The following is a 23,896-nucleotide window of genomic DNA, read 5'->3' on the forward strand; positions in this document are numbered from 1 at the left end:
TAGCGTATATTTCAGGATCGAGTTCCGAACAAAAGAAAATCCATCGACGGTTGTTTTCAAAATATCAGTGATTCGGGTAAATAGATTGGCATGATTGGTATGGGAAGCTCCACTTTATACGTGCGTGGCATTTGCTACAGGTGCCTAAATCGCACTTACAATTTAACAGTCAAGTTGTTCTGGCTTCGATTTAGCAAACATCAGCAGGTCTGCAATCAAGCTGGGACAAAAATGTTGGGATCGTCTGCATTGACTACGCGCTTCACTGTTGGGCTGTCGACGCCATGCATGAATTATTTTCCTATGTACGGCGTTTTATTCGGCAGGGGCAGGCTGTTCATAATCGGAGAGCTACTGGACAGGGAGCAGTCCTACGTGGAGTCCCTTCGGTCCTCATGAGTGTGAGTACGGAGCGTGGCGAGTTTGATTTTAGGTCACTAAAGGATGAATTGGCTCACGAATAGATGGTGAGGCCTGTTTCCGAGCCCGTAAAGGTTCTTTGAGATCATACTTTGAGAAGGTTTGCGTTCAAAGCTTTCGTCTTCCTGTACGTTTTCACGGAACGTGTGCACGTACCAGATGCTGGGATAGTTGTCCAAAAGTTGCTCACGTGCCTATCCACTATTATGCAGTGATTCATTAAGAGACAGCGCATAATAAGCGCCCAGGACCACAAACCCGTCTGTTTTTGTTCGAGGTTGATGGTGGCTGTAATTTCCTTCATCTAACATCCCTGGTCTCTTTGGGTGTTTCAGTACTCCAGAAAACTACGAGAACCGGAAACTGGGTGCACCTCATGGACCCAACACTCCTGGATATATTCCATATGGTAGGACCTAACACCCCACGTCTTGCCACCTCTGATGTGGATCCCGAGTCCCAAAGCATGACGTCCGGACCTGCATGACGTGCAGGGGGACCATGATCGCAGGCGTTTTGAAGCGACCTAACACTCTGGTTCTATTCCGGGCAGGTGGGAGAATCCCACTCTTTTTATGCGTTGCATCAATGTAGTTTACGCGTGTGTGTGAAAATTTCGGGTGCATGAAATCCACAGGGGGAGTTTCAGGATCGGTGTTGGTGGGTGTTGGGGTGTGGGGGGGGGGGGGGGGGGGGGGGGGAAGCGGGCATCCAATGAAAGCGGGCATCTGGCGATCATGTTTGGATAGTCATCTACCCGAAACTGTGCGCACTGTCTGGCGCCCACAGAAATGCTGATGCCTACCGCGAATAAGACACTTGCAATGTACAAAAGGTCTCCAATTGAGCTGCAATCGATAAAAAGTACCCTCGAAAGCATGTTCTCTAAAGCAAATCGTTGATCGAGGCCATGTTTGTTAGTGACCTTTCCGGACATTGACGAATGCGAAATACCTTGCCTGATCGTTGCGATTGAGGAGCCAAAAACATCGCTGTGATTGAGGAGCCAAGAACTACCTCAAGGGTCAAAGGCTACCTAAAGCTACCTCGAGCTTTCAAAGCTACCTCAGGCATCAAAACCTATTTTCAGCGTCAGAAGCTACCTCCGTAAAGCAAGTTTCCAGTACAAAGCTGTCTGCTTTTGACCTTGGTCTGATTTCGTACATAACCCCCAGATTTATCAGCTTAGTTGTTATCATAACTGTGTTTGTCTTATTGCGTTAGAAACTGTCTAAAATTGTCTGAGGTCGTCTTACACTCTACTGAAGCATCAGCTTAACAGGTTCCATAAAGTGTCCCCGCCGACAACGATGGACTGACTTTGGCGTGGTGCAGGCTAGCGATCTCAATAGCCTTATCTTTTTCAAAGCAAAAGATTGGCTTTTCAGTTGACTGCAACTAGGCATAGCTTGGTGTTGCTACATCTCACCGTTCTCAAATTATTCTGAAAAACTCAGAACGGTTAAATTCGTCCCGCCCAAGCGCGTGTTCAAAAATAACTGGAGACAGTGACCACCAGCAGCAGGCCCGTCAACTGACAAACGCGGCTGACGGTGGGTCACGCTCCAAACAAGTGTTGCTGCTTCCCCCCTTTGGAGAACTGGATATGCCTATGTCAAAGGTTTCCTCATGACAAAAGGGAGCACCATTCTATTTGCTCTACATACATCCAATTAAAAATGCGTTTTGATGACTTTTGTTACCATCTCGCTTGGCATGTCGTGGATATGTCCGCAATTTTTCAAATTTTGAACATATTAATTATGCATCCATCTGAAGCCACTGTCCATCTTTCCGCATTGTAAGCGTCAAAATCAGAAGATAACCGGGATAACTGTGTCTGATCGAAAATGTCCTGAACTTTGGCGTGTTCACCCTGTTACGCCGTATTCTACTTTCAGATCGTATTTTCTGTAACTGCAAATCACGTTGCCAGAAAACGAAAACCATTTCTTATCGGCCAGTGGTTCGCGAGATCTCGGGCGGGAAGCCACGGCCCACCCACAGAATAGGGGTGATGGGAATCCGTCCGGAACAGGGTTAAAAACTCGTAGCTAGGAACTACTGCATCAGCCGAACGCTAACACGTTTGTAAGCACATTTTTGCCACTTTAGTGAACCGCATACAAAAGCTTGTCTAACAGCGTTTCTTGGAAGGGTCGAGCTCTAAATACACTATCAATTGCATGAAACCCAAGGCGCAACGAGGTTAAATTGTACTTTTTTCTCTGCCTTGGAGGGAACCTATTGTTCCCATTCTTCTACTGCCTGTGTACGGCTACTCACACATGGTGATTTCGTTCTCTGACATACGCAAACAGATTCCTGAAATCCTGGAGATTCACGAAGACTTTCTGCGTGAGCTGATGATGCGCGCTGACAACTGGAGCAGTCAACAGGGCATCGGGATGGTCTTCCTCGACAAGGTGAGTCCTTGGAGCAACCAACAGGGCATCGGGGAAGATCGTTGTTGTTTTACGGCGCGTCGACTGCAATGGTCATTTTGCGCCCATAACGATGCTTTTACTTAATTAGTATGGTGTGAAAATAACTTGAAAACCAATACCTTTTAACAACGAAAAGAGTTGTTTTGAATCAAGAAACGAGGAACTGTCCCCGAGCACATCGCTAATCGTCAGGAACGAAGCCTGCGGACCAAAGTGACGTCGTCGTTCTTCGATGAGGCACGGACATGATACAATGACATGGACAGTGAGAACGGCACCATACCGCTGGCATAGGACTCTGTCGGCTCCATGCAACAGATGGCCATGGGTGGCATACGTATGCCCAATGCGCAACCTGCATAAAGCCACTTCTACCCACCGCACACTGCGGGAGCATGACGACCACAAGCCCAACTCGGTTTTTATCGGCCTGAATTTATTGCCGCCCACCTGGTCCCAACAGCGCTGCAATTTGCTTCTCAGGAAGATCTTGACTGCCGGGTAGAAATCTCTGGGAGGGATAGGCAAAAACCGGGTATATGTTGCCACCGCTGCTCGCTTGGGAGCGGCATCGGCCAACTCGTTGCCCACACTACCGACGTGACTGGGGATCCAGCACAGCGCAACTCTCTTTCCAATCCGATTCAATTGTGTCAGGCGTGATAAAATGTCCTGTATAAGGCGACATGATGGATAAAAAGACTTCAGTGCAGAGAGACTGCTCAGTGTTTCTGTAAAAATGGCGTGTGAATATTCCTCACCAACTTCTATGAAGCACATCGCCTTGGTAATCGCAGTTAATTCCGGCGTGGTGAAAACTGACGAGTGGGCTGGTAACGAGAACGATCGAGTGACAGAACCGCTGACGAAAGCATAACCCACGTCATACGAGGTTTTGGATCCGTCTGTATACGTCAGAGTGTATCCTTCATAAAACGCCAGAACCTCAAGTGCCCTGGATCTCATTAGGTGTGGTGTGACGTCTTTTTTCCTAATTTCCGTAAGCGGGGTGTCAATGAAGAGTATGGTCGCTTGCAAAGGAGGAGAAGCCAGGTGGCTTACTAGCTTTACACCTCGAAGAGGAATTCCGCCTTCGAGCAATAAGGCTCTCATTCGGAAACCAACAGTTGAAACCAGAAGTTAAAGCGTGCTGCTGCCGCCCATCACGGAGGGAACTCAGGGCAAGCCGAGAAAGTACTGCAGACTATGTCGGATGAAGTGGAAACTGCAGCAGATTCAAGGCATAACGTATGCCGAGCATTTTCCTCCTCGTCGAAAGTGTTGGCTCGTGTGCCTCCGTTAAAAGGCTGGCGGAAGGTGATGTGCGGAACGCTCCAGTAACAATACGAATGGCAGTATGGTGGACGGTATCAAGAACACGCTTGCTGCATTCAGACGCGCCATCATACACAAAGCATGCATAATCCAGTTTGGAGCGGACGAGTGAACGATACAAAAGCATAAGCGTGCTTCTGTCTGCCCCATATGACGTGCGAGACACACACTTCAGTTTGTTGAGAGATTTAAAGCAGCGGTCGCGTAACATTTTAATATGTGCGTTATATGTAAGGCGGCGGCCAACGTGCATCCCAAGGTACTTGGCCACGGCCTTATTTGGAATAGAGCGACCATATAGACGGATGCTGAGGTCATCACATCTCTGGCGACGACAAAAATGCATTGCAACGGCCTTATCGCCCGAAAAACAAAACCCGTTCATGTCACCCCATCTTTCAACGCGGTCCACAGCCAGCTGCTCGCGTCGCTCCATCGCTGGTGCCCTCGCTGCACTAGTCCCAATAGTAAAATCGTCAACAAAAAGGGCACGTCCGACCGACTGGGGGAGCACATCACAAATATCGTTTATCATAACTGCGAACAGCGCTACTCTTAACATGCCACCCTGGGGCACGCCGTTTATTTGTTGGTACTTATCGGAGAGGACGTTGCCGACCCGAACACGGAAATATCGTTTGGCTAAAAAACTGTTGGAGAAAAGTAACCATATGGCCACGTATACCATACTTATAAAGCTTTTGAAGAATACCATGGCGCCATGTGGGCGTCATAGGCGGCTTCAATGTCAAAGAATACTGTTCCCATATGCGCTTGCTCTTGAAAAGCCTTACGAATCGTAGTGTCCAAAGCTAGAAGGTGGTTCACCGTACTACAGTTTTTTTCTAAACCCGCGCTGCGAGTTACTAAAAATAACGTTGTTCTCCAAAAACCAGGTGAGTCGAACGTTTACCATTCTTTCCATGAGCTTGCACAGTGATGACGTCAGTGAAATGGGTCGGTAATGAAGAGGGTCTATCCCACTCTTTCCCGGTTTTAGAATAGGCACCACAACAGCTTCCTGCCAGGCCGGAGGGAATTCACCACTTGACCATATCCTGTTGAAGGCCTCCAACAGTATGCGACGTGCACACGGTGGCAGATGTCGGAGCATCTCATTGTGGATGCCATCAGGACCTTCCGATGCACTACGAAGCTTTGTAATTGCCGACTCCAGCTCCACCAAAGTGAAGGGCTCATTGTACGCCTGTGGTCGCCTCGTGAAAAGCCCACCACGATTTTGTCGCATTGCGCTCTTTGCCGTAAGAACGGTGGGCTCGTGTTTGCACCTTCGCTACGGCGGGAGAGTGCTCGGGCGATCTCGTCAGCCACATCCAACGGATGAGTCACCACCTGGTCGTTATCATGTAGCACAGGAAGTGGCGCGGATGAAAACTTTCCAGAGATGCGCTTGATCCGAGCCCAAACCCGCGAAGTTGGCGTGAATCTGCTAGGCGTGCTTACATGCACACGTCAGGATTCACGTTTCACTTCTTTTATCGTGCGACGGGCGAAAGCTCTCGCGTTCTTAAAAGCTACTTAATTATCCAGGTTACTTCTGGCGTCAAAAGCTCGGAAAGCACGTTTGCGAGCGCGAATTGCGTCACGACACTTCTCTGTCCACCACGGCACAGGAGTGCGACGGAGAAATCCAGAAGAGCGCGGGATGTAATCGCTAGCGCAATCTAGAAGTCAGTGAGTAAAATTCTCAATAGAGGGGGCCATCCTCTCACTTTCGGTTTGGCACAGTGTCTCCAGTCGAGCTTGAAACTCACCCCATTTAGTTTTTTTTTTAATACCAACGTCGTGGTCTTACACCAAACGTTTTCCTTATCTGGAATCGAAGCCATACTGGGAAGTGATCACTGCCCATTGGATCATCTGCCACAGACCGCTCGAGGCTTTCCACCAGCTCGGGACCAGAAATACTCAAATCAAGCGCGGAAATCTGACCACACGGAAGTGTGAAATGGGTACGAGTCCTTGTATTTAAAACACACAGTAACAAGTCATGGATAAAATGTTCGCAAATCCTTCCACTGGTGTTCGTGCTATCACAGCCCCACGCAGTGTGATGAGCGTTTAAGTCGCCTAAAAGAAGAAGTGGTGAAGGCAAATCATACACTAAACGCCTCATCTATTCCAATGGAAAAGCGACACCAGGTGGAAGATATAAGGAACACGCTGTGATGTGACGTTGATTAAAATGTAGGTGTGCGGCTACAGCCTGTAGCGTAGAACGCAGGTTTAACCTCTTGGCTGGCACGCTGTGTGCAAGGAGGACACCGCCGTGTGCGATACCGTCGGTTAACACATCGTTGCGAAACAGGGCGTATCCCTTCAGCGTGCAGTGGTGACCAGAAGCAAGTTTGGTCTCTTGCAGCGCTACGGCTGACGACAGCCTGGAGGTTGAGGACATTCGCCCTTATTCCTCTACAGTTCCACTGTAAAAATGCCTGTAAAGGGGGCGTGTCAAAAGGGCCGTTAGAGGTCACATACTAAAACCGGACACGTCCTAAAAGAACTGGACTGCGCCAGTTGCAGGAGCAGACGTTTCAGACTGAGAGCCACGGCTCGATTCTGCAGGGACGTGCCCCACTCTGGGACAAGTTCTGTGGCTCCCTCCGTCCGACGGAGACGGGGGACCGGCCGGGGCACGCTTCACGCCAGCGTACCCAGTCCGGGGTGGCGGCGGAGGAGGGCTCATCGTCAGGCCTCTACCAGGCGTCTGGGGGTCAGCGGGGGCCTCCACTGGCCTTCTGGGCGATGGGGTACCACTGCGAGGGGCGGGCTCCTTGCTTGCACCGGACAAACGATTGGCCGCCTTAGCCCTCTCCAACTCGGCCAAGCGGGCCCGCTTGGCGTCGCGGGCGCGCCTGCCTGCCTCATGCCGTTCCATCGTTTCCGCTGCCCGTCCGCACGCACTCGCCAGTGTCGCCGGAGGCGACGAGGGCAGCGGTGCGCCAGACGGCGAGGACGGCCGAGCCCGCAGACCATGGCCGCGCTTGACCACCGTCCATCCCTCTTCCTCTCCCGTTTAGCGACCCCGATGACACCTGAGGGGCCGGCGGCACAGCGTTGGGCGAACAGGACTCAGCTGAAGGACCCGGAGGATCCAACTGGGCGGGAGTCGCCCGTCCCGCCGACACCACAGACAAACGGAAGGATCGCAGGAGCGCGATGAATTGGACCGCTGACATGTGATTGATGCTGGTGGACTGTAGTACAGAGGTTTTGGATTTTTCGGCGTAAGATACTTTGGGGTGATTAGCCTTATACTGTTCACGCGCCTGGTGGAAAGAGATGTTCTTTGAGGTTTTGAGTGACATAATTTTCTTTTTCTTCATGAAGGCTGGACAACTTTGATCGAAAACTGTGTGCGGTACCTGCCCCGTGCCACATTTCACGCACTAGGGCTGCATAGAAGTACACTGGTCTCCCGAATGTTCTAGAGATGCACACTTCCCACAGACAGCTCGATTCCGGCCGTGTGGTTTTGTATGACCAAAGCGCTGGCATTGAGAAAAATTGCATCGGATTTGGAACGAAGACTATGACTTTGACAACGGCGTACCCAACGCGGATATTAGACGGTAGATGAGGCCGGTTAAATGTCAATATAATGTTGCTTGTAGGAATTTGGTCATGACCCCTCCTGGTCGTGATCCTGCGCGCTGGGGTGACCCCAAAGGCTCCCAATTCTGCGATGATTTCCTCCTCGCTGACGTCACGAAGGTCATAGCAGTTTACGATGCCTTTTGATAAATTTTTGGTATGGTGCGGTGTGGCCGTGACTGGCACGATCACGTCTCGCTTTCCACCCTCGGTTCTCGCGGCGTAAACAAATTCAGTGGCTGTCATAGCTCGAGTCGTATCGGTGCCCTTTGCGAACACTACCTCGATCGCGCCATCTCTCAGCTTATCACAGCAGGTGACTTTTCCGAACCTGTCGCATCCGTTTCGACGCTGAAACGGTAAAGGCGATGCTAAGCTCTTCACATCACTCCGGAAGACAAAAACGCGTGGGGCAGGTGGAACCGACTTATCGCTGCGCCCTTAGATCATCGCAGTCCGCCCCCCTCTCAGGGGGGCAGATGTTTTTTTGGTTTGTAGATGCCATGCAATGCTATTGTTAATTTCGGCACCGGAGCGCCCCACCCACCTCGGAGCCTAGCTGGGAGACGGCCCACTCACCCAGGGGGTGGTGGTGCCGCCAGGGCTACCTCGGTGCTATACGGGGCGAACGACGCCTCCCACACGGCCAGGTGTAACCGGGGAGACCCCTCCTCGTCCTGACCGTGGTTCAGCGCCGCCGCGTCTTAACCCCTTAAGCCGTTGCGCACGGCCACCCGCCCTAAGCAGAGAACCGCACGGAGCACCCAGCCGCAGCGCGAGCGACAAGCCGCTAGACCCGTGTGGGGCCCCACGGGCCCCCCGCGCCTCCGGATATCCTGGCCAATGTGGAGTGTTGGGACGCGCCGTGACTGGCCCGCACGACGCGCCCCTCAGCCACCGGGATCCGATCAACCCGGGGACGCGGACGAGGGGGCACGGCGACCCCTATAAAACAAGGATTGGGAGTGACGAGTGGGCCGATGCGGGAAAGCGGGTAATAGGAGGGGGGGGGGGGGGGGGAGCCGGCGAGACAAGGAGCGGGAGCTCACGTACCGGCAGAGTCGCTACGCCCCCTGAGAGGAACAGCTTGCAGCCGTCCACCTGTTACCGGAGCCCTAGGACCCGAGGGGGGGGGGGGGGGGGGGGGGCAAGTCCCCTACACCGGCCGAAGCCAGTGCCCCTGCAGGAGCATCGGGAAGGTCTTCCTCGACAAGGTGAGTCCTTGGAGCAGCCAGCAGGGCATCGATGAGGTCTACCTCGACAAAGTGAGTCCTTGGAGCGGCCAGCAGGGCATCGGGGAGGTCTTCCTCGACAAGGTGAGTCCTTACCGCCCCGGAGGTCACGCGGCGACGGTGGTTGTGATGGGGTGACGGCGCCACGGATAATCCCAAGCGGGGAGGGCGGGCAAGATCCACGTGAGGACTAGGCATGGACAGGGCAAAAACAGATGTCTTCTCTCAAAACTCGAAATTCCTGGGATTTCGGCAGCTTCTGTTTCCTGAGCCAGATATTTGCTATATATATATATATATATATATATATATATATATATATATATATATATATATATAACCTGAACTGCACCGACAAAACGCGCCGTCTTTGGGTCAACCACATCGAGTGTACCATCAAGCCTTACGGGAGCAGCTGGCTCGCCGTGTGCAAAACATTTGGGACACATTATAGCGAAACTGTTATCGTACGAAATCGGTTATTACGACCAAGACCGTTGATTGTTCACTACGTAAGACCTCCCCGAGTGGTGGATCGGTTCAGCCCACCGACCAGAGCAGATACGATTCTGTTAACTTCAAAATCCAAAATACTGGCGCCCTCAGTCTTATGACACTTTTAAGCCCGCAGACTCCAACAGCACGGGCTGGCGAACTTTCTGTGAGCTTTAACGTAGCCATCACGTGGAGTTCTGTGGGCTTTCAGATTTGGCAAATTACGAAAACTGAACAAAGCGCGAAGAGAATAAGCAAACTGGTGGTGTTTGTTGGCAGCCTCCGCCAACCATATATGCCATATTATCGTATTATCAAGTCGTCTGGAAGTTTCGTGTCTTGTCGGGGTCAGTGTTGCCTATAGCTGGTCTTGGTCAGGACCTTTATGCATGAGTCTGTTTTGTGGCGTCTGTGCTAGACATGCCAACGATTTTTTGTAGTTTCAAGCGTTCCAGCAGCAAGAGATTTCGCGTCGTGGCTGCCTGTACAAATATGATCTTGTTGATAACCCACAAACTGCGATTTTTTCAACATGTACGTCTTTACAAACGTAAGATAGTGACAGAGACAGAGACAGAGACAGAGACGGAGACAGAGACAGAGACAGAGACAGAGGCAGAGACAGAGACAGAGCCAGAGACAGAGCTAGAGACAGCGCCAGAGACAGATGCCGATACCGGTACCGATACCGATACCGATACCGATACCGATACCGATACCGATACCGATACCGATGCCGATACAGAGACAGAGACAGAGACAGAGACAGAGACAGAGGCGGAGACAGAGACAGAGACAGAGACAGAGACAGAGACAGAGACAGAGACAGAGACAGAGACAGAGACAGAGACAGAGACAGAGACAGAGACAGAGACAGAGACAGAGACAGAGACAGAGACAGAGACAGAGACAGAGACAGAGACAGAGACAGAGACAGAGACAGAGACAGAAACAGAAACAGAGACAGAGACAGAGACAGAGGACAGAGGACAGGGACAGAGGACAGGGACAGAGGACAGGGACAGAAGACAGAGGACAGAGGACAGAGGACAGAGGCCAGAAGACAGAGGACAGGGACGAGGACGGAGACAGAGAGACGGGGTCTGTCTTCTGATAGCAAGTTGTTTGTTACCAGATATTCATTAATCCATTTGAAAACGATTTTCTCCAGAAACTTTGAGGACAGAAAAGAAGATCGGTGGGGGGGGGGCGAAAGCTTGTCACATCTGAGTTGGAGCTTTTCTTTTTGAGTATTGCCATAACTATATGTTTCCAAATCTTGGGAAGTTGGCCTGATTGCAGAGATGTGTTGGAAAGTTTAGAGAGCGGCTGGCCAGGTGAGAGTGCTGCTAGCGTTAAAAGTTCGTTGAGTATACCGTCAGAACCATTATATTTGCTCATGTTTAGTGAATATACCTACGTGCCTCGACTTCAGTTACATGAATATTTTCAGGTACGGAAAGGTTAGGATCTTTGATAGGGTTGGTGGGAAGATGTAGATTGCGTGTATCAATAGTACGTGTCTTGTGTCAATCTCTCTATCTCGCAAAGTGGTCATTTAGTAAAGTCGTTTTATTTTTGTCATCTGCTATTGACAATCCGTTATGTTCAGTAAGTGCAACTATTGCATTTTTTATTTACGCCTTCTAATTTTACTACAACATGGCATTCAGGATATTTTTCGCAAAATAGTGTAATATGCAGGGTTGTCTTTCTTGTACTTCAGAGTTTGTTTACTTTTTGCGTGTATGTGTGCATAGATAAGACAAAAGTAATAGCTTTATTCCCCGGGGAAAAACCAGGATATTGGAGATATAGTTTGGTTGTTAGGTCGGCAACATGTCCTTATCGAAAAAATAGCAGAAGAACACTTTTTTGTTGTTTCGATAAAGGTATGTTGCCGAAATATCAACCTAACTATATTTCCACTCTCCTGGTTTTCTCCGAGGAATAAGGCTTCTAATACTGTCTAATCTATGTGAATAATGTTCCTCGCTAGTGCACTGAACGTCTTAGGAATGTGTGCATTTTTAGGTCGCCCGTTGAGGTCGTTTGTTGCCTTTATTTGTCGTCTTCAGTTCGCCCAGTGCAAAGACGTGTCGTGCCTTCGTGCTTGTTGAAGCAAGCTGTAACGTTTGAGTTCAGTAAACCCCGAGGTTTGTATAGGCTCCTTTTATTTTGCGTGCGTTTGGGACTGACTTATTGATCTGCCAGAAAAATCGCAGGCGCGAATGGTCAGGTAGTGGTGTCCATGACCCGATATGACATTGTGTCCCGGTCAGTCGCAGTCAAAGATCGGACAGTAGCCTAGATCAAGTGATCTGCTCTTCGGTAACCATGGAAAACGGCTCATCTTGTGAGGCGTTACCAAGCTGGTGGCTCTCATGAGCGGTGGTATGGTTTTAACATTGCCCTGACTGATGTGCAGCTGAACGAGGCGCGTAAGACCGTATTGAATTTCAGGAGGGAAACACGTACATGTTTTTTAAGACAAACAAATATCAGCGATGGGTGCCAACACTGGTTTGCTGCGGATCGGCCGCAGTTTTTAATGTTCGCCGTCATAATGTAATAATCGTTGTTTAGCTACCTCATTCGGCATTACCGTTATGTTACCGTAAATCAGTCGGCGAGGCAAACGAGGGGCCTCAGTGACCATAGACCCTTTTACAGGCAAAGTGTAACCACTGACGTCAGCTCAAGACGCAGCATGCTTTGGTCAAACGGACCATGGTTGTGTTTTGCTTTGTTGTGTTTTGCCCACACAAAACAGCATCGAATAGATCAGGTGGCACGGCGAAATGGGTTTCAGTTCCAGTAACATTCGTTGTTTGGTTGCGATCCTGACTTCAACTCACATTTCGTTCCGCAATGGGGCCGGGGACGGGATAGCGACCGGGGTATACTGACATGTGTAGACACACCACAGGTATCCACGGGTGACGGTCAAACGAGTGTCAAGATGACCGCTGCTGGCGTCGTTTGACGCCAGTCATGACTCCAGTGTGGTATCGGAGGCTCACGTGGCAGCTGTATGCGGGCGTACTTGGAGTGCCAAAAAGCAGGAGTGAAGTTTTGCCAAAAGATCGGGGGGGGGGGGGGGGGGGGGGTGCTGAGCGGTAGAAGTGGCTAAACAAACACTCACAATACACGAAAAGCGGGTTTCTTTCGAATGTTAGCCACGTCCTTATAAATGTTGGTCGGGTAGAGGATGAAGCCTCCTCTCTTTCATCAAATGCATAGACCATTACGTCCTGCCATCAACCGCAGACTGTTGACACTCCCAAATGTTGTGTATGTTTGCACGCCATGTATAAAGGACCTTCAGTGAGCTCGTTCTTTAACAGGAGTTGTCGCGGTTAGTGTTAGTGTCGTGCACTATTGCTGGCATAGATTTCCCCACTAGAATGAGGGAGCTTCCTATCAATTTCATATGCAACTAGGCGTTACCTGATCTATGGGTTCGGAATTCTTATGGTGACTAATCGTCCTTAAGTATATCAGGGGGTGCTGGTTATCACGATGTTATCAAGTGAATTTCCAGTTTTTGTCAACACAACCATTGCTTGCTTGTTAACGTCGTTTAAACTGTGTCTCCCGGCAGCGCATGTCGAGTATTGTTAGTGAGGGTACTTCTAACGCATAACGCCGGAAAAGTGGGAAATAAAGGCCCTTTTGCTTAAATATGAATTGCCTTTTGCTGAGGCTGTGCTCCACCACATGTGAACACTAACTGTCTTCAGCATCTTTTCATGTGTTCTATTTGGCCCTACTCAAAGGTTGCACTGATCCGAGCTGTTGATCTGTAATCTGCATGTTATTATTTTGACACTTAACCAGTGCTTGAAACTACACCAGCAACCAGACTGCGTGCAGTCTATTGACCGTGTGTCGACAGAAGTGACGCGGCCTAAACCGACGGCATTAATGGCTCGTGCGACAATGGGACGTAGATAGTGAGTCGATGGTTTTGGTCGAGCCAGAGGTGTTTCGGACCAAATCTGTGTTGTTTCTGAACGAATCAGCGCACGACATTGGCCGAGCCGACAGTGTCGCTAAACAAGGCAGCAGTGCGCCTGGGCGGTCGGGTTGTGACTGTCACTGACTGCGCGCTGTGGTGCGTCACCATCCAAGTCAGCGGTGTCAGTTGCCCTCCCTGCCGTGTCAGAGCGGCCGTGGCTGCGTCAGCCGACCCGTCCTGCGGTGACACGGACCACACTACTGTTGTCACGAGGCACGCTGTGACGGGTCGTGTGCTGGGTCTGTTTCAGCTAACAGCACCGGTTGTGCTGGACACGTACACGGCGTTCGTCAACAACTGGCCCACAGCGCGGGAGGCGCTGCGGCGCGCCTGTCAACTTAAGCCCGGACTGGCCAAGTTTCTGGAGGTGAGGGCCCTGGCTCAGGGGCGCGTGCGGTGGCTTGGGCGCCGGTCACCGACGACGCGCACAGCTCGGTTGGATACCAGCCCTTTCCAGCCAGCCATATGGGCCACTTGCCCGGCATCAGAGTTTACAGCCATGTCGCAGACACATGTTCGCTCCCAAATGCAGAGCCGCGTGGACCGAGCGTGGGATTAACGCGCTGCGGAGCGGAACAGCCGGGTACAGTTTTCAAAAACAGCTCGACCGCTCCTGGATGGAACGCCAGATGGCTAAAAACAACTAAAGCTGGTCACATGTTGTTCAGCTCATTGGCACTAATAGGTAATGAACAAAAACGGAAAAAGTTGAAGGACGAACTGTCAAAAGGAATTGAAGTCTCCAGGGATGCGGGTCGAATCGGAAACAGACGAAACGAAAGGAACCCGACAGGGTACATTTGGGTAGCGAAACAGCCAAAGGAATTAAAATCGACAAGGATAACATATTATAAAACACTGCACAAGTGGAGACCAAAACACCGGCGGGAATCTTGAACAAGGCCCTGGTGTTTGTTAAAAAGCTTGTAAGGATCAGACAACCAAGGTCTGGTACATGTGCAAAGTCAATGGGAACCAGGAACTAGGCTTTGGTGCTTGTTAAGAAACCAGCTGGAGTGGGGAACCTATCTTTTTATCTGCGGATAAAACAGTGAGGACCATGAAACAAAGTGCTGTGCTTGCAAAACAACGGACAGAATCCGGGAACTAGGGTATTAACAGCCCTTGCGGAGCCGAGGATTCAAGATCTCGTTTCCAGAAGGGGAAGTGAGAACCACGAACGAACATTGAGAGGCCGGCACGTGTCTGTCCAGCAACAAGGTTAACAAAAAAATGGCATTGGCCACAGGCGCCGCCGCCGTGCTCACCATCCCGCCGTGGGCGCCCCGTCTTGTTCCTGAATGTGTAAGAAAATGGTCACAGCGGGAATTTCGATGAGCATGTGAGGAGGCTAGTTGGATGCCCATAGACAGAGCCTAGCTGGGTGCCCACAGTAGATCGCCCACCTGGTAGCTTTAAGGTGCGTTGAGTATCGTTCGGTCCAAAGGCTCGAAGGCTGGCTTCCTGCCAGGAGTGTTTGCCAGGCGAGCGTGGGCGGGCCCGAATCCGAGGCCTCAGGGACGCCAGGCCCTGAAGCCCATTGAATCCGACGGCGTATCAGGGGCGCGGTCGGCAACATCCCCTTTCATGGCAGGCGTCAAATCATTAGGACTCTTCCGGCTTAATTCTTCTTGCCTGCCGACTTGTTTGCTGTTATCCAAATCATCGTTAATCTATGTGCAATTCGTATCAACTGAGATGTTTTGTCATCTGAGTTTTATCACTGTCGATTTTTATCACTCGCGACTTTTCTGGTTTGAGTCTTGTTCCCACCAATTTTTTTCCGTTTGACGTGTTTTAAATATTTATCACTGCCGGTGTTTAATTGCTTTCGACTTTTCCGAATCGACTTCTAACCTTGTCAACTTTTATCCTTGTCGACTTATCCTTCGACCTTTATCCCTGCCGACTTCGTGGAAGACTGGCGACAATGGTAGATGATTGTCAGTGTTTGGTCGCGCCCCACGTGCGGGGTGCATACCTTTACCGGCTGGATTCGCCCCAAATACATCACCCAGCTACCCGTCTATGTAAGAAGCTCATCGCCACGCCTGACACTGCCGTGAGAGCTGCTGCGATTGGGGTCCAATGAAAACGGTCACAAAAGCTGAGCACGCGCGCTGCGTGAACATCGTGGTACGGAAACAAGATTTGGATATCGTTGGATAGCCCCGACAGCGGTCTCCATTCAGAGACTTGTGTCGGTTTGCTCATGGTTTCCGGCACTCCGAAAACCTTGAGTACAAATATTTGCACGCGCCTGCGGGCATGCTGTTAATCGTCGGCCACAGAAGTACGTACCCCCATAATGAGGTCCATACTGCCAGCGGTCTTGAGCTGATAGCACCCTCCGTTTGGCTCGTACCCTGGCTCACGTGAATTCTGCAGAGGTCCGGCTGATTGCACGTCCACGCGCCACCGATCGGTTCAAGACCGGCACCACAGGCTTTCTGCCGGTCACATGGTGTCACTCGTGCCCCAATCCGTCGGCACACCTGAGCGCAGCGCTCGGAAGCTTGTACATCACATACAGATGGACAGAGAGAATTGGATCCCGAACTTTATTCGCGACTGCCATGTGTGAAATCTTGTTTCACGAGATGCGTACAGCATACGGTTCCAGCTCTCTCGGCTGTGAACCAGTGGCCTGCGGTTTTTGATCGGCATGGACTTGGGGTGAAAATCAATCGATATTCGATTTTGACTTGATGTTTCCGATGCAGGATACTCTCCATATGGGCTACAAATCTATGAGATTGAATGACCGATTTAAAAACTGATGGGTACTCAAATGGGCCTGAAGACGAGCTTTCGTGCCCGTGTCATGTCCACATTCACGTGCCCACCCGCCACTCGACACCGCAAACTGTCCCATGCGCATGCGAACCGTGTGGAAAATTCCCGTCCCGTGTCACACAGTTTTTCACCAGCAGGTACATTAAAGGGTGAAACGGGCAACAGACAGACGGACGAAGCAGGCATGTTGATCCTCTTTACACAAGTGGCTGAAAAAAATAAAATGGCTATATCCACATATTAATCGCACTCAAAAAGAGAGAAAAAGAGAGGGGGAGAGAGGGGGGAGAGAGAGAGAGAGAGAGAGAGAAGAGAGAGAGAGAGAGAGAGAGAGAGAGAGAGAAGAGAGAGAGAGAGAGAGAGAGAGAGAGAGAGAGAGAGAGAGAGAGCAGAGAGAAAGAGGGAACGTAATGGGCCGTTGGTTATCGCTTTGGCTTCCACATGAAGGGCCCGGGCTCGAACCTCAGATGTGCCAGGGCTTATCAACGCTGTTATGACCACTTCAGCCGTTAGCGCTTCGTAAAGGGTGTGCAACGGCGTGGAACGTGTTCACTTAAAAAATCTTACACAGATTGTACAGATGTCGCTATTTCATTTGTTGGCTGCTTTTAGACAGCGTCGATTTGGTTGTCGTGGAACCCCGTCACTGCGCGTGATCTTGCCAACGTTTTTTTTCTTTTTCTCAAGTGTTCACATGACTTAGACAGCTGTCACCAATTCCGACAGAGCTTGGAGCGCTCAAACAAACGGAAGCTCAGCTTCACCCACCTTCTCATCATGCCCGTGCAGAGGATACCCGGTACGAGCTCCTACTCAGGTGAGATAAGACGCCAGTTACCGTAAACTGCTTCCTGCCAGATTCCTGCTAGGACCAGCAAGCCCTGGAAACTTTTGCTATGACCAGCTTTAAGTGCCCCTATGCACATATTTACAAAGTTTCAAAAACGAATCAATTTCTCAACATCACGCCTGGAACAAGGTTTCCGCACTTCCGGCTGCCATTCAGCCGGTGTTTGTGCTGCGTATTATGCAGTTTTATGCTGCCATGCCCGCACTCCGCCGGCAGCAACTGGTGAATCACACACCACCGGAACATCCGGACCTGGGCGCGCTGCGCTCGGCGCTCAGCGAGGTCCACCAGCTGGCCTCGCGCATCAACAGCCTGGAGCAGGAGACCATGCAGAACGAGGCACTACAGCAGATGCTGCGCGAGGTGGAGGCGGCCGTGGACGGGCTGGACGGTCTGGTGATGCCCGATAGGTGAGGGACAGTACGGCCTGGTGACGTCTGGCAGGAGGGGACAGTCTGGTAATGCCTGACAGTCTGACAGCCCCCCACCCCTGGCAGGTGAGGCAAAGGACGGGTTGGTGACGTCTGGCAGGAGGAGATAGTCTGGTGATGCCTGACAGGTGAGGCACAGTACGGCCTGGTGACGTCTGGCAGGAGGGGAGTCCGGTGATGTCCGATAGGTGAGGGACGGTACGGCCTGGTGACGTCTGGCAGGAGGGGACAGTCTGGTAATGCCCGACAGGAGATGGACAGTACGGCCTGGTGACGTCTAGCAGCAGGGGACAGTCTGGTGATGCCCGACAGGTGAGGCACATCACGGCCTGGTAACGTCTGGCTGGAGGGGACAGTCTGGTAATGCCTGACAGGTGAGGCACAGTGCGGATTGGTGACATGCGGCAGGAGGGGACAATCTGGTAATGCCTGACAGGTGAGGCACAGTACGGATTGGTGACGTGCGGCAGGAGGGGACAATCTGGTAATGCCTGACAGGTGAGGCACAGTGCGGATTGGTGACGTGCGGCAGGAGGGGACAGTCTGGTAATGCCTGACAGGTGAGGCACAGGGCGGATTGGTGACGTGCGTCAGGAGGGGACAGTCTAGTGATGTTTGACGGGACAGGGACATAATAGGATGGATTTGACGCCCGAGAGATGAGACTGTTCTAGTGGCGCCCGGCAGTTCATAGTGGTAACAGTCATCATATATTGCCATAACGTCCGCAAAAGGCTACGTATTTCGCAGGTGACGTGGCAAAATTAGCTAAAACTGGCTGCCAGTTATCATCAAACTCAGGCATGACAATGTAAATGTTAATTAATACTTAATTTGTTGTCGTTATGTGCGACATTGCCGCCAGCAAATCGCATTATTAGTGACTGAACAAGTGAAAGCGATGACTTCCGTATGACCCCTAAATCGTGACGATCCTAGTCACATCGAGTGATACGAATATTGGTGATGGTGTTAATTGAAAGCGGCGAGGACAAGCATGCTCTGAGACTGGATGTCATATATTGTAGGGCAGTAAAACTGAAGAACAACTGCATTTAATGCACCAAAATGTTCGAGCTGTGTTTCATCACAATGGCAACAAGTGATTACCGATGGAATAATTATTCGGAACGTCGTCTTCGTCTGGTGTTTTAGCGTAATGCAATTTGTTCCGTCAATTCTCCGGCCGTCTTCAGATGCTGTTGAGTACCGGAAAGGACCTCTCTCCATGGGATTGACGGGGTTTGAACCAGGGACTTCTCATTGCGATTCCAGCCTTCTATCATTAAGCTGACCGAGCAGGACGTGAGCAGGACCGAGCAGGACCGGGCATGTTGTGTACATACTAACACGTCAGACGAGGTCAACAGCCGGAACAATGGCTCAGTCGGTGACACTAATACTTCGTCTCAATCATTGAGTAGAACAGGAATTCGCAAGTACTGTGCTGCTTGTTTTGACTTCATTGAAGGCGTGCAAAACTTGATGAAATTTGAACCATGTTACGAATGCAAACCTAGCGATGCAGACTCAGCATGGGTGTCACAATTACAGATGCACAATAGATGTGCTGAGCAGCGTTGCGGAACATTATCCTAGTCATTTGAAGATACAACTTCATGTGAATATGCAACCTCTGCTGTCTGCTTCAAAGTCAAATAGAAAAATGGTCCGCCTTTGTGCAAAATTTCAGATTTTTGTATATGTTCAGTCAAGCCCCGCATCTAACCAATGTCAAGAAACATGCGCAGTTTTGTTGCCGCGTTGATACACTTTTATTCTTGCCTTGCTGAGAGGCTTAACACGTGCTCCGATGGGAGGTCAAATTGACCCCCCCCCCCCGAAGGTTTTTCCAAAATGGTTTCCGAACGGCGCGGCGTAACCGGACCAAAATTTGCATACCTGTAGACAATTGAATAGCAGATCGTTTGGCATCACAAATTTATATTTACCTTGTAAAGTCGCTGACCTATAGCAGGTCAAAATCAGACCATGGTTTCAGCGAAGGCAATTTCTATGGAATCATTTAATCTGATCCAAAACGGGAGTGTTAGACGAAGCCATACATCTCTGAGATGCTTTCTTAGGCCAACACAGCAGCTGAATGAAAATTACATGGATCTAAGGTCAGGTATGAAGGCCCACGCCAAGGGCAAAACCAAACTGTTTGGTTAGTCTAGGGTTTTCTGTGTGGGATAGTTTCTGGAGCTCATTTTGGAGTTTATTGATAGCAGGAACCGCATTATACATCTTCCATGGACTTCTTAGAGGTCAGAAATAGGTCATTGACCTAAAATGAATGAACTAGGTCAACATTTTGTCTTAGGAACATACTGCCTAGCGTAATCTTTGTCGCTTAGTCAAATGCAAAACTCAAAGCAAATCTTGTATGATTTTGGTCACCTTGACCTTCAAAAAGGTCACCTGACCTCGAATGAGAATGTGACCTTTTGCCTAGAAACGGTTATCTGCGTTCTGGGGTATCTAGGTATCTAGATACCTAGCGAAGGGTATCTAGCCGCCGCCAGGGCGCGTTTTAAAGTTGCACTTCGAAATGTGACCACTTTTAGGACGTCGTTTCAAGATAAGCAGGTCATTTTGAATTATCTTGAGCTGAAAAAATGCGAGCTGGTTGACTGTAACGACTGAAAGCTGCAAGCAGTTAGGAGGGGAAATGTTGCGATGAAATGCCATACCGATTATCTCAGTGGTGAACTCTAACGCCGGAAGGGAAAATATTGCGTGCTTATCACAGCAGTCAAATTCAGGTGCAGCATCTTTCGACCGAGGCCCTACATGACTGTCCACTAATGATCGGCTTCAATTTAAAAAATATGGGCAATTAAAGACTTTGGGCACTTCCGGCCTATTTTTTTTTTATTTCGGTATCATGATCGTAAAAGCGGACGACATGGGTCACAGAGTGTGGATGTTGCGGCATGTTGATAATGTATGCTTTCCCCGATCATCATAAATAGGTCGTCAGGTAATATCGCAATGTGCAAATGAAGAGCAGTATCAGACATCTCTTACCAAAATGTTACGCACAAAAGAAAATAAATCCAAAAGTATGGTACATATTTCGCCGCCTCTCGCAGCATGGCACGTAGATGACAACTATTCCTAAACAACAAGTGACTTTTTCAACAGGTTAAAACATAAAAGTAGAGAGATGCAGTAATGGAAGTGTGAGGGGGGTGGAGTTAATCAGGCCATTCCCGTTCGCCCGTCAACTTTGAAATCGTTCCCGTATCCCTGTTTGTGACATGTTGTATTTCCCCACATCACCCGTAGGATATTGATTCGTCACGACCAGGTGACCATGACGACTACTCTGGGCACCAAGAAGGAGCGCTGCCTCTTTCTCTTCAACGATCTGCTTGTGATCGCCAGCATCAAGCGGCGGGCGGGAGCCACCCGCAAGCCCTCCACGTAAGCGGACGCCGAATAGCACAACCAAACTGTCACCCTGTAGGATTCCACATTCGGACGTTCGTTACCGCAGTTTTAAGGTTGCTCAACGTTGTTACGAAACTCTCTTAAAAGCGATGCGTTGCTCTTTATAGCAGATTTTGCATCCAGTGGCAAAATACACGAATGTCGAGAAAAAGACCGAACGAGGCATATGCATATCGCCGCTTGGCCTGCCTGGAGCCTCTTCTGCCGCTCTGCTGCGACACATTGTCAGGACACAGTTCAGGCGGGGCAGCCGGGCGCCAGCCCCGCCTCAGCCATCGGAGCTGGGTCTGAGACTGACCGTGACCTATTCCAGAGCACTGGCTGACGGCTCGGTCACGGGCCTGGAGGCCAACAAGTACAAATGCTCATGAAGATTCCTCTGGCCGATCTGAACATTGCGCGCTGTAAGTCTGGCCGATCTGAACATTGCACGCTGTAAGTCTGGCCGATTTGAACATTGGGCGCTGTAGGTCTGGCCAATCCGAGCATTGCGCGCTGTAGGTCTGGCCGATCAGAATGTTCAGCGTTGTAAGTCTGGCCGATCTAAGCCGCGCGCTGTAAGTCTGGTCGATTTGAATGTTGAGCGCTGTAAGTCAGCCTGGCGGCATGCAGCAACTGTCCTGTGAATAATGTCGAAAAAGGGGAAAGCTCATTCCCACTTTCCGCTCGAGTCTGTTTTCCCGAGTACAGTTTAGTGTGGTCCGCTGTCAGATTTTGCCCTAAAAGTGACATCATTGTGCAGCTCGCTTTTATCGGTATGTTACTGAATAAGATGAAACATTTTTAGGGACGGGAGCGGGGTGGGGGGGGGGGGGGGGGAGGGGTCAATCAATGCGTCCAACTTACACGATTTGGCCAATGTGCGACATCTGCTTGACTTCTTATGCGGCATGGTGATCTACCTTGATGCCGAATTGTAGCAATAGCAGCTAACGCGGTATTCTCTCATCGGCCAAATCAAAGTGAGGCGGTACCTCCGTTTACCACCGCCGGTGTTGGGATTGCGTGGTGTGTTACTATGTGCTATACTTCTTCGCAGCCAAAGACGAGAATCTGAGTTCGCTTCTGAAGGAGGTAGAAAAGATTGAAGAGGACATTGCAACCCTGCGTCAGATCGGGGTGATGGTCTGCAAACTGCACTGTAATCACTATCAGGTGGGGTAGTGGGAGGACGCAGCCAACGGCAACCGGCTGTGATCAAAAAGTTCACAGAACCCCTAAAAAGACAAAACATATGCTTCACAACGTTGGCAGCACATACGGCAAACCACGGAGGCATGCGGTATGTGACATCATGCGACATAATAGGGGGGGGGGTGGGGGGGGGGGGAGGGGGGGGGGGGGGGTAACACTGAACAATGACATCTTGGAGGTCCATTGGTGTAATTTCACATTCCATCCTTCTTAAGGCCTTACCCCGCTAGTTTTTTAGTGCACCGCCTGCAAAGATGTGCAGAACGTCTTGTTGCGGACTATTTCAAAGTCACCAAGGCATCCATGACGTCATAATACGTTATTAGAATCCTGTCATTCCACTGGTGATGCGGCAATCAAGGCCAAATAAAACACGTTGTTGAGCAATGTTCACTAAGTGGATAACTTGTGCTGCCTAGAGCAGTCTTTTCCACTTAAAATATACCAATAGTGAGCGGGAGTTTATTTCATTGCATGTTATGCTTGCTTTAATATTTTCGGATGTGGAACAGTCATATCCTTTAAGTGGAATTTCGTACCCTATTTCGACTCCGGTCCCGCCCGGCACATGATCCGATGCCTGTGAATTAATGTGTTCTTCAGGTATGCGTTTTGGGGTGTGGTGCGTAAAACTAATTGCAGTAGCTTGTAAATGTGACCTGATCCGCAGTAAATGCGTGTGTAGGTATAACCTAGGCCCGTTTGAATCGTCGCATGATTAACACCATGCCGTTTCTGATAGGTGGAGGAGCTTGTGAAGGAGATTGCGAACGTGCTAAATAAGCAGGCTGACTAGCGACACCGCGCGGATATCCAGCTGATGCTATTGCAGCTCAACTTGGCCACCCAGTGATGTGGCGGGCTGCTCTCAGGATGCCGCACACTAGCTGCGCTCCGAATGACGTCACTGGTATAGGTACAAGTCGTGAAATGCCGTAGACGTGCTTGGAGGCGATGTATTTGACGCGATGGTTTTGCACACCTAGTACCGAGTGCGAATGCATCCTCCATCACTTGTTTGCACCGCCCGTACCTGTTTTCAGGCAGTCGAAGCCAACAGCAACTTATCACATGCAGTGCTCCCGATTATACATCACTGTTCATCACCCCAAACGTACGTGGTACTCACAGACTTACACATGTGAGACGCAGGTGTTAGGAGCTGCGGCGTATTTTCATCGCCAATGTCCCGTCAATTAGTGATTATCAGCGATTTATTCAACAACGGTTTTCGATTTCTCTGAAAAGGTCTTAAGAGAATTTTGGCACGAGAACATCGAAATGACCTTTATTTTGCAATTCACGTGATCTTCGAGGCCAAGAGCGGGCCAAAAGACGGGGACTCGAAATCACCAAAAATTACCGGCCGATTTTGCAAACTGCAAGCATCAAAGTATTCACAAAGCAAGAGCTAGTGTCCGTCAAAAAGTCCTGGACCTCTCAAGTGTCATCCTTCAAGGTCAAAACGCGAGCTCAAAGGACGGGAACTCCATATCACACCCAAAATCGTACCGCCATTTTTTAAACCCCCGGAACCAAAATGTTCACTACGGAAAGGACTAGTTTTTCAGTACAATTAGCGAGGAACATTATTCACATAG

The 23,896-nt window shown here is 50.2% G+C and overlaps 2 protein-coding genes across 2 annotated transcripts; both read left to right on the plus strand.

The window, feature by feature from the left end:
* The first annotated feature begins 814 nt into the window (after positions 1-814).
* Positions 815-17,204, plus strand: LOC119092892 (rho guanine nucleotide exchange factor 17-like). Its single transcript, XM_037215791.1, has 4 exons — positions 815-829; positions 2,742-2,846; positions 13,816-13,932; positions 17,088-17,204. Exons 1-4 carry the CDS (start codon positions 827-829, stop codon positions 17,202-17,204), a joined length of 342 nt encoding a protein of 113 aa, XP_037071686.1. The 5' UTR covers positions 815-826.
* A 138-nt stretch (positions 17,205-17,342) lies between these two features.
* LOC119092891 (rho guanine nucleotide exchange factor osg-1-like) lies at positions 17,343-23,060 on the plus strand. The gene is made up of 5 exons (XM_037215790.1): positions 17,343-17,621; positions 20,937-21,074; positions 21,415-21,505; positions 22,141-22,256; positions 23,038-23,060. The coding sequence occupies exons 1-3, from the start codon at positions 17,389-17,391 to the stop codon at positions 21,470-21,472; spliced, it is 429 nt and encodes a 142-aa protein (XP_037071685.1). The 5' UTR covers positions 17,343-17,388; the 3' UTR covers positions 21,473-21,505; positions 22,141-22,256; positions 23,038-23,060.
* Positions 23,061-23,896: the final 836 nt, after the last annotated feature.

The sequence above is a fragment of the Pollicipes pollicipes genome, unplaced genomic scaffold, assembly GCF_011947565.3.
Source record: "Pollicipes pollicipes isolate AB1234 unplaced genomic scaffold, Ppol_2.1 Scaffold_3599;HRSCAF=4228_pilon_pilon_pilon, whole genome shotgun sequence".
NCBI classification, from domain to species: domain Eukaryota; kingdom Metazoa; phylum Arthropoda; class Thecostraca; order Pollicipedomorpha; family Pollicipedidae; genus Pollicipes; species Pollicipes pollicipes.